Below are 10578 nucleotides of genomic sequence, written 5' to 3' on the forward strand. Positions count from 1 at the left end.
CTCACTGAGGAGCCAGCTGAACCTCCCAACCAGGTGTATACAATTCTGGCCTAATTAAGTGGACTGGGGGGTGGGGGGGCTGAGTAGGTGGGATTTAGTGTATCTAGGTTGAAGGACTAGAGAGAACAATTCCATCTATGCATCCATGGGGGAGTTGTCGTGTATTCTGTGTGCAGACCATGCAGCATGACTGCTTTAAGGCCACCCACACTCCCACCCATGACCTCCAGTGTTCTACAAGGCAGCCTAATAAATTCATTGGTTTCCCAGAGTGAACGATGGTGGAATTTGTACCTCAGCTTGTCATGGGACCTTAGGAGAGAGGTAGACATTACTTCTCCCCCTCAGGGAAGAATTTTAGCAACAGAGCTGCATGGCACGTGTCTGGCAAATTGAACAAGGGGCCTCTGCAAGAGCAGCGGGTGCTCCTAACCACTGAGCCACCTCTCCCAGTCTTAAATTGCTCAAAGGGAGACTTTGGGGCCTAGCTTGAGTCAGGAGCTTACTTCTGTTCAATCACCTGTAGACATAGGGATGGGTCACAATGTGTAATCCTAGAGCTCTTTTTTGGAGAGAGGATGAGAATCTTAAGTGGGGCCTATGTCCCCACAAATGTGTACTAGAGGGATGGTCACTCACCACACTAGGTATGGATCCACTGATGTCCTGTGGCTACCCTGTGCTGTGTGTCCTTTTTTCTCCTAGCCTTTCCTCCCAGATGACAGGAACATTAGCTCCTTAGAGCACTCCTGACAATACTTGGTTCACAAAAGGGGTACAATAAATTTTTTTTTTTTTGCTGAATGAGTGGATTCTACCATTTAATTCCCCTCATAACTACTTACTAAGCCATTAGCCGCATTTTATAAATGAAGAGACCCAGCTCTACCAAGCCTGTCCTGGTGAAATGTTTGTCAACATGACATAAGCTAGAGTCATTTGACAAGAGGGAACCTCAGATGAAAGAATGCCTTCACCAGGGTGGCCTGTAGGCAAGTCTACACAGGGCTTTTCTTGATCAATGGTGTGGGAAGGAACCACCACTTTGTGGGTGGTTCCATCCCTGGCTAGTGGTCCTAAGTGTTCATTTCAGGCAGGCTAAGCAAACCATGGGGAGCAAGCCAGTTATCAGCCCTCTTCTATGGCTTCTGCATCAGCTCCTGCCTCCAGGTTCCTGCCCAGGTTCCTTCAGGGATGGACTGTGATGCACACGAGTAAGTGAAATAAGCCCCTTCCTCTCCAAGCTGCCTTTGGTTATGATGTTTTAACAAAGCAATGGAAACCCAGCAGGTTTTCTAAAGTCACATTACTAGAGCTAGGACTTCAACATCAGCCGAGCTCCAAAACCACGATTCCACTCAGTCATTCAACAACGTTGAGTTGCACACCTACTGTTCTAGGAGTTGAATACACAGCAGCAAACAAACAAAGCAAATCCTTCTTCATAAAGGTGGAGAAGGAAACCCACAGTAATATGTATGTGGGAGTGAAAAGGGGAAGGTCAGAGGAATAAAGGAAGCAGGGGTAAGGAGATGAGAAACGCTGGGGACATGGTGACTTTAGACAGCATCCAGAAAGCTCTCTGGGAAGGGGATGTACATGACTATCCTCGGAGTCCAACAGTGACCATCAGAGTTCAGCTGAGCCACTTGCAAAAGATCAACCCAGCTGGTCTTGCTGCCTGCTTACTTCTCATAGAGAAGCAGAGAGGGTCATGGGGGCCATCACCTGAGTGTCAGCCACTCCATACCACGTGCTGCTGCATGCATCTCTGACCTAATTATGTGCGCCCTTGGGGAAGGGCTACAGTACGGCCAAGGAAGACCACTGAAGGGGGATGCATGGGATATCCACCGGAGAAGACTGCTCAGACATGGGTTTCAGCCAATAGAATTCTTTATTATCCGGCTGGCAACTACATTAGGTGTTCAGAATTGCAATGTAGGCCTGAGCCTTTCTCAGGATGAGCTTTTAAGCACAGACTCTGTGTCCTGGGTTGACACACTTCAGGTAACAAGAACAGTTGGCCAGAAGCAGAACTATAGAAACCAGAAGGCAAGGTTAATACATTTAGAGACTTTCCCAAAACTATGGACTTTGCCGAATTAGGTCTTTATTTTCATTTTGACTGGTACCATTTTTATTTACTGAATGGTACTTCCACTGGGGAATCAGTTGTGCTGAGGTCTGGGGACCTGTTAGAGGGGACCGATCTATGAAACTGTGGGAAAACCATCATCCCTGTTGGGTAAAGACTTTCCAGTGCAGTCTTTGGTGGGCAGCACCCACATTCAAGTAACTAACCCCTCGCCTATGCTCTGGAAGTAATCCCAATAAACCTGTTGCTTCCCCCCAGAGTAAACTTTGATGGAATGGAATCAGAGACCTTAGGATGAGGGTTTGCTTACACCTTCCTCTGGGAATGGATTTTAACAGCCAAAGGTGACATTTGAGCTCATTCCCGAAAGGAAGGAATCATCTGGAAGGAAAGCAGAGGGAGCCGCCATCACACACAGGTTTTGAGGCAGTGGGATGACATCAAAGAGGGCCTCAAGGATCATGAAGAACCCAGGCTGGCCACAGGAGGGACTCAAGCAGGCAGTGGCATTACGATGTAACAGGCCCACTTCAACCTCTGGCTAGGCATGAGGGAAGGTGGGACTCTAGCTCACCTCCTCCCTCCTGTACACCCCCTCAGACCTACAGCTTTTCCTGCATGCCCACTGCCACCTCTACCTCCTAACCTTCCATTTCTGCCCATGTGAACCACCCACAGCCTCTGTCTGCCTTAGGGACGGATTCAACAAACACTTACTTTGAGCCACACTGACTGACTCGCCCAGCCAGTATTCAAACTGACCAAAGCTTTAGGCTCTGCTTCCTCCTCTATAGACTCCAAAGGGAAGAGAAGAGAAAAGGGGTGTTCAGGGATTCCCAGCATCAGCTTTTGTCTAGGGCAGCTGGACATTAGGTTAGCATGAGACCAAAGTTTCCTAAGGTCCAGGATATTGGAAGAGTTCAGATCGAATCCAGGCTGGCAAGCTCTGCCAGATCTCGGCTCTCCCAGGCTTGTTTCTTATAAAGGGGGCACATGTACAATGCTTTGCAGAGTGGCAGGATTAATACTATGTCATCCAATGTCCCCTGCCCTCCACCAGTCAAGCAGCCCTAAAATTGTCTTCAAGGGAAAGCTAGCCAGAGCTGTACTCCCCAGTAAGGTCACAGCCACAGGCACAGCTACTGGCTACTCAATGTGTAGCAATGTGAACTGAGATACAGTTTGTATGTATAAGAAAAGACTTTCAAAGAGCTCATTAATACCTTCTAGAATAAAATACAGTTTAGAATCCAACGACACATATTTTTGCAGCTCTGGGGAATTGAACCAGGTGCTGAGCAACTACTGGCCTACGTCCACGGCCCAGCAAACACATTCATTTTAATGTGTCAGTTTTCCCTGTTCTTTTGAAACAGGCTATTAGAGAGGCTTAAGTTACATAAATAAGAGGGGCTCCCAGAAACTGAAGTGACAGTCAGGGAGCCTGCCTGGGTCTGCCCTAGGTCCTCTGCATGTTTGCATGTATGTTATGGTTGTATAGCTCAGTGCGCCTGTGGGACTCCTAACAGTGAGAGTGGGGCGTCTCTGACTCTTCTGCCTGCTCTTGGGACCCTTTCCCTCCTACTGGGTTACCTTGTCCAGCCTTGATATCAGGGTTTGTGCCTGGTCTTATTGTGACTTGTTATGCTGTGTTCCATTGAGATACCTGGGAGGCCTGCTCTTTTTTTTTTTTTTTTTTTTGAGAAATGAGGGAGGAGTAGATCTGGGGGAGGGGGAGGAAGAGTCTCTGAGAGGAGGAGGGGAAACTGCAGTTGAATTTGGATGTAATATGTGAGAGAAGTGTAAAAAATGCATAACTAAGCTGAAACACATACATATACACATACATGTATACATACATATACACATACATGTATACATACATACATACATACATACATACAAACCACGCTGTTCTTCAGCTATGAGTCTTCTGCACAGAACAAAACAAAGAAGCCAGGCCAGGCAGTTATTTTGTGAACTGATCTTGAGAAGATCGCTTGGATTTCATTTTGTTGTTTTGGTTTTGTTGTTTGGGGGTTTTGGTAGTGGTGGTGTTTTTTTTTTTGTTTGTTTGTTTGTTTAATACACATCAAACTGAGAGACAACATACTAACGTATACTTTACAGAAGGAGTAAGACCGAAGACGTGGGGCAGCCTGCACACCCTCCAGCCAGTCAGTCACCCTAGGTGTCTAAGAACCAGATTTGCTCATTTGAAGCAGAGCCCTGAACCATATCCCAGTTCCACTCCGGAACACCCCTGTGGACACCCAGCATTGTCCAGCATCCCTGAGGCATTCAAGGACCACACAGCCTGGGCCCAACTTGTTCTTCTGGTTTCATCCCAAATATTCAAAGGTCAAAATAGTCACACTCATTGGCTCACACTTTTATTTAGCCAGCCACTCAACAAACATTTATCGATTACCCTACATGTACAGGCTACCAAGTGCTGGCTGCTGAGATAATGGTGGCTAGTAAACTGGTCGCTAGCCCTGAATTGGACTGGCTGGGGATACACATCTGGGTTGTGGATGAACATGGAGGAAGCACAGGCCGTGAGTGCATCCGAATCTGCTGGGTCAGACGGGGCATTTCAGCTCAATGATTCAAGCTGGCCAGACTCAGGCAGAGAGAGAGGCCTGAGGTAGGTGGAGAACAGTCCAGATGAAGGGCAGGGCTTCCTTTGTCTTGTCAAGGGACGTAGTGCTTGCTCTGGGAGCTCCAGCTGTCTACCTGAAAAGCCTCTACCCACCCATGGGGCAGGCTAACCCTGCCACTCACTTGAGGGAAAGCCTAAGATGGGGCTGGAGCTAGGTTTGGGGTATCGCTGATGCTTGGACGCTGGGGCTGAGGCTAACTTTAAGGCAAAGCTGGGTTTTGAGGGGCTAGACTGGAACTGGGGGTACAGAGAGATTCAGAACTTAAGTCCAGAATCAGCTAGAGCTTGAATGGGCAGGTTTCAGGCCAGTTGGGACCTCCTACTGGCTCATCTCCTGCCTCAGCCTCTCTGGGTGCAAAGATTACAGGCCTGGACTGTAATCACATGCATGCTTGGCTGTAGATCTTCGGGAAGGGGCTGAAGGTAAAAAGAGGTTGGAGCTGGGGGGGGGGGGGGGTTTAGGCTCAGACTAGGGCAGAGGGACAGCATTCTTTCCCGCTGCTGACCCAATCTGCATATTGTGTTTCAGACCTAACAGCAGCAGCGGACAGAAGCCACTCCCTTCCCAGGAATGTCTCAGCCCCACAGAAGGCACAGGGCCACGTCAGCCAATTGGCTCAGCCCTGCCCTGGAAACAGCACCTGTTAATCCCCCCTCCTTCCAGCTCACCTGGGTGCAGGTTAGGCAGGTGAAGCGTCTCCCCGGAAACAGACCTAGAGCGCCCCACCTGTTGGGTCCTGCCTGCTCAAATCGGATTCGGCACAGCCAGGCTTCCCGTGAGTGTCCCCACATGCCCCACCCCCACATTTTGCACTGGTTCTACTACCGGGAACCACCACCCACGTTAGGGTCGTTCCCCAGTAGACAGTGCCAGCACCTTCAGACTAGCAAGCCACAGTCCTGAGGAATGCTGGGACAGTCTCCGCCCACGGCACCTCCCCCACCACCCGTGGGGGCGTGGGGACCTACCCCACCCACATTGCGTGCCGGGCAACCTCTGCAAAGAACAGAGCTGTCACCCCCGCACCCCAGCTGTCTCCTTGGAGTAAAAACTCGGTCTTGGAAGTGTGGTTCAGTGTGGTCCGGAGTCTCTCTGACTCAAAAAGTATGTTTTGAGCCCATGGGAAGTCTGAAAGGAAGATGTTGGATGACTTCTCCCACTCCTCAGAATAAACTTCTCTGTCCTTATTTTCAGATAAAGCCTCTAAGAGGTGAGCTGGGGCTTCCCTACTCCACTCAAGCCCCTCCTGGACTCGCAGCTGACACCTACAGGATCGGTCTCTCCTGCTACAGGAAGTTGAGTTCCTTGCCTGCAGAGCTAGCTTTATTTTTACCTGGTGTGAGTCATGCTGCCTGTCCTGTAGGGAACAGGTTAAATGAGTAACACCACTAGATCCCTCCCCACATTCCCACGGTGGGAAGGACTAGGCTACGGTTCAAATCCTGAGTCCTCCTTTTGCTGCCTTTGAGAACACGTGGAGCTGGGGATGGACCAGTGGGGAGCAGGCAGGTTCTGGATGAGAGCTGAGGACAGGACTAAACAGAGATATGTTTGGAGGCAAGAGACAGACCCTGGGGCCATGGATTGGCAACAGCAGAAGGCGTTGAGGAGCCCCCAGAGCGGGCGAGAGGGTGGCAATAGCATCTTGAGAAAGGAACACAGGAGGAACAGGTTTAGGGTAAGATGTGGAATTTGGGTTGGGCCCTGTTGCATCAGAGACTGATTTTGGCCCAGCAGGAAGAGCACCACTGGAAAAGAGAAACTTGGAGCATGCATCTTTTTTTGCCTGACCGAAATAGGGTGGGACTATAGGAAGAAAGGTGTTAGGGGTCAGGTCCTGACCACAGAGAAGGAAGGGTACAGCCCTATGAGAGAAGAGTCAGGGTCAGTGTGCTGGTTCCAGAAGGGTTAAGTCACCAGCCTCCCTTCTTCATAGCTTCCCCCACCCAGGACCCAGCAGTGACAGCTGAGGCCATGTGAGTCTGATCCTGAATGAGGCTTTATCTCTGACGGCTTGTCCCATCGTCCACTGTGGCACCACCAGCTTCCTCCAACAGCCTGGATGGAACAGGGCAACCAAGACAGCCTGAGCAAGAGAGGTCAGGAGCTGGGCAAGGGGATTCTCTGATGGGGAAAGGGGGTGGGGGTGGGGCTCTGTGGTAGAAGGAACTCTGTTGGGGTCAGGGGAGGTGCTTTCCCAAGGTGCAGTGCTGGGGTTGCAGCTTTCAGGAACAGGTCCTGAGGACCCTAGGGAAGATTCTTGGGGCCCCTCCCTAAGACTCCTAGGAGAGGCTATAAGGGCCAGACGGTGGGGAAAAACGTGTGATCCTGTCCTGCAGGTGAGAGTAACCATAGCCTGGACTGAGAAGAAAAGACTGGGCCTCTAGCTGCCAACCAGGTGATGGGGACACAGGATGACAATACACACCCTCTGAACGCTGACACGGATCCTCTATCCTGACCCTGCCTGACCAAGCCATGTCTCAACAAGCCTCAGTGGGCAGGGGGCTACCCCCAGACGTGCTGGCAGAGCAGGTGGAGCTATGGTGGTCCCAGCAGCCCCGGCGCTCCTTGCTCTGTTTCTCCGTGGCGGTGATCCTTGTGGCTGGCTGTGGGGCAGGCGGCGTGGCACTGCTGTCCTCCACCAGCAGCCGATCTGGCGAATGGAGACTCGCCGTGGGCACTGTGCTGTGCCTGCTGGCCCTGCTGGTTCTGGTGAAGCAGCTGATGAGCTCCGCAGTGCAAGATATGAACTGCATCCGCCAAGCCCAGCACGTGGCCTTGCTGCGCAGCGGGGGAGGGGCAGATGCTGTGGTCGTGTTGCTCAGTGGCTTTGTGCTTCTGGTCACTGGTCTGACCCTGGCTGGGCTGGCTGCTGCCCCAGCCCCAGCACGGCCACTGGCTGCCATGCTGTCTGTGGGCATTACCTTGGCTTCCTTGGGCTCAGTCTTGCTGCTGGGTTTGCTACTGTACCAGGTGGGTGTGAGTGGACACTGCCCCCCGATCTGTACAGGGGCGTTCTCCACCCGAAATGGCCACGGTGATAGCGGCAGCATCTTTAGCATCTCAGGACAGTTGTCTTCTGGCCAGCGTCATGAGACTACCTCCAGCATTGCCAGCCTCATCTGACAGAGATGGAGCCCTTCTTCCCATGCCCTGCCTCAGTACCCCCAGAACTTGTAGCAGACATGCACAGGTGTATGCATATATGTGTGTCCCCCTGCCATGGCATTGCATGATATGTGATTAGAAGCTCATGTGCACCCACATATCCATTCTATGAGAAGGTGAGTGGTACCTGCTTGGGGCTGTTTGTATCCATGGACTGTTACACTAGTCCTGGGGTCTACAGTCTTAAGACCCTTCACCTCCAGCCTTGCCCTATGACATCCTGGAGGATCTCCACAGGTGACTGTTGCCTATCCAAGACTACATCAACGATCACTCTTTAAAGAGTGACTCTTGGCAAAGCTGGGAGAAATGGGTTCCGGATGAGATGGACTTATACGGGGAAATGCCTTTGAGTTTGTAACCTAGCAGCCGGGGCCAGTGAGAGGTGACTCAGCTGCTCAGTTTCTTAGAACAGTGTTGCTATCGATTCTTAGGATTAAATGCCTCTTGGGCAAGATGATTGGGCTCCTGGCAAATGTTCAATTAAAAGGTGACTCTAGTGAAAAAAAAATAAATTATGGGGAAAGGGTGGCTGTAGTTGTTGTCTTCACCACGGCATCTCACCTCAGAGACCCTCACCCCCCAACCCCACAGCCCACTCATCCCAGGCTATGGAGCCATGGTGTCTTCAGCCAGACCTGGGGTTTCGCTTCTCATGAGAGAAGGGGGAAAGGTCAAGAGGATTACACAGATCTGCAAAGACAGTAGGTTTCTGGTCCCAGAGAGAGTGAGGAACTCAGTCCTTCACACATGTTCACTTGCAGTTCAAGGGGAGATTTAACCAGCGGACGTGTCTTAGAAGTGTGCCCTGTCCTTATGTATAGTCTGCCTTCTGTGAAACACGAACAGCCTGCAGTCTCTATGGCCATTGTACCAGTTAGCCCGCTTCTGGGTTCCGGGCACTGAAGAGGTGTGACAGCCCTTCTAAGGCAGTAAGTCACTTCCTGCTTGGAGTCATCCTGGAAGGGCTCTCTTTTCCCGTGGTATGTGCTTCCTTTCCAAGTGACAAGAACATAGGTTACTGCTTTGGCCACTTCCTGCTACACAAGGTGGAGATTAGCTGAAGACATCGGAGACTCAGAGAGACATCTGTCTCCTAAAAGACGCTGATGCAGGAGAAACTTGGAGTAGTAAAATTGGTGCTGTAAAGGATTTACTAATAAACTTGCTTGGGAAATATTAAGTTACATAAAGCTAAAGGAGCTAAGCCAAGGACTGGCCAATGACTAGCACACTAACCATGCTTGCTAGAAACTGTGAGAAAGAAAATTCTGCATCACAACTAAAGTTTAGACTTGCTGAGAAAGTTCCTGCTTAGTTTATTCACTAAGATTGACCTCCACTTAGGCTCTTTTCCATAATAAAAGGAGACAACCCTGATTCACCCTCAACTGTTAGGCCCATGCCCATAACCAAGAACGTGCCTCTAAAGGCAGCTCTAGTGGGCAGGGCAGGGTCACAATCATCATTTACTCCCAGCCTGCCATTAAGTCCCCTGTGCTCCCATCCTGAGAAGCATCCTTCTGTTGGGTGGGCAAAGATGAACCTTGTAACAACTATAGACAGCAGAGCTGCAGGCTCTGATGAGGCAAAGTCAGCAAAGAGGACAAACATGCCTCCTGAAGAGATGCTATGGGCTAGGGAACAAGGGGAAGGAGCTGCCAACTGAGAGGAGGGCAAAGTGGGCAGAGCCAGGAGAGGAAAACAGCATACACCCTGGAATGCCTACAACAACAGAAACCTTGGGTGTTCCATGGAGCTTAGTCCCTCTGCTCATTCAAAATGGGATCGCTACTGTCTATCTTAGCAGTTCCTGCATCTGGACTGAAGACGCCTTCAATCCCTCAGCATCTGAGTCAGAGGCCTCAGCGAGGTCCCACACAGTGGTGGCTCTTTCACTGTCTCCTCTCCCAAGACCAATGACATCATCTCTGAGCACCCCCACAGATACTTGACTGATAACACACATCTTTATTCTTTAGAAGGGACACTCTTTGTCTTGGTCCTGATTATACAGCTGCCTCCACACTGATTTGTTCTTTTGTCTTCAAGACCAGTTTCTGTCAGATACATGTTTCAGAGTGATTATAGTAAAACTAAAATTAAAATCTACCTTAAAATCTTTACCTTAAATTTTTTCCTAATGTCATGTGGTCTCCTCTCAGCCTCTTGGACCAGCCACACCAAACTCTCCACACACTTCCGGCATTCTCTCACTCGTCCCATCCTTCTCATCCTTCAGGACCCTGGTCTCTGGGGAGCTCCATTCTCCAGGGAGTCCTCCCTGACCCTCTTCCCTTACATTAGTGGCTTGCTCCTTTTTGGTGCCCATGACACCCTCTGCTGCAGACTCTTAACTCACAGGTCTTAATGTGTCTGAGGAGACTTGGCTGGGTGTAAGTTCATCCCTGCAACTTGTGTGTTTTGTTTTCGGTTGTCTATGTATCTCTTGCTTCCAACAAAGACCTAGTATGCTACAGGTGCTTCTGTTGAGTGGCTGAAACATTGTAACTTGGGCAGATGACAATGTATATACAAGGGACAGGGAGACACACACACCCCCTCATTTAGCTGGGAAGGAAAGTTAGGTCACTACACTAAGTCCTTTCCTCCTGAGGCCTTTAACTCTTTCCCTGAGAAATT

At 50.3% G+C, this 10578-nt stretch overlaps 1 protein-coding gene across 10 annotated transcripts; it reads left to right on the top strand.

The window, feature by feature from the left end:
- Nucleotides 1–4507: 4507 nt before the first annotated feature.
- On the top strand, nucleotides 4508–8465 carry Tmem125 (transmembrane protein 125). Of its 10 annotated transcripts, none has more exons than XM_076934323.1 (5): nucleotides 4508–4659; nucleotides 5293–5539; nucleotides 5959–6102; nucleotides 6701–6863; nucleotides 7104–8465. In XM_076934323.1, the coding sequence occupies exon 5, from the start codon at nucleotides 7243–7245 to the stop codon at nucleotides 7891–7893; it is 651 nt and encodes a 216-aa protein (XP_076790438.1). In that variant the 5' UTR covers nucleotides 4508–4659; nucleotides 5293–5539; nucleotides 5959–6102; nucleotides 6701–6863; nucleotides 7104–7242; the 3' UTR covers nucleotides 7894–8465. The 10 variants fall into 10 exon arrangements, with proteins under 10 accessions (XP_076790438.1, XP_034358820.1, XP_076790440.1 ...); XM_034502929.2 differs by having other exon boundaries at nucleotides 4532–4748; XM_076934325.1 differs by having other exon boundaries at nucleotides 4532–4748; nucleotides 5959–6059.
- Nucleotides 8466–10578: the final 2113 nt, after the last annotated feature.

The sequence above is a fragment of the Arvicanthis niloticus genome, chromosome 5, assembly GCF_011762505.2.
Source record: "Arvicanthis niloticus isolate mArvNil1 chromosome 5, mArvNil1.pat.X, whole genome shotgun sequence".
Taxonomy (NCBI): domain Eukaryota; kingdom Metazoa; phylum Chordata; class Mammalia; order Rodentia; family Muridae; genus Arvicanthis; species Arvicanthis niloticus.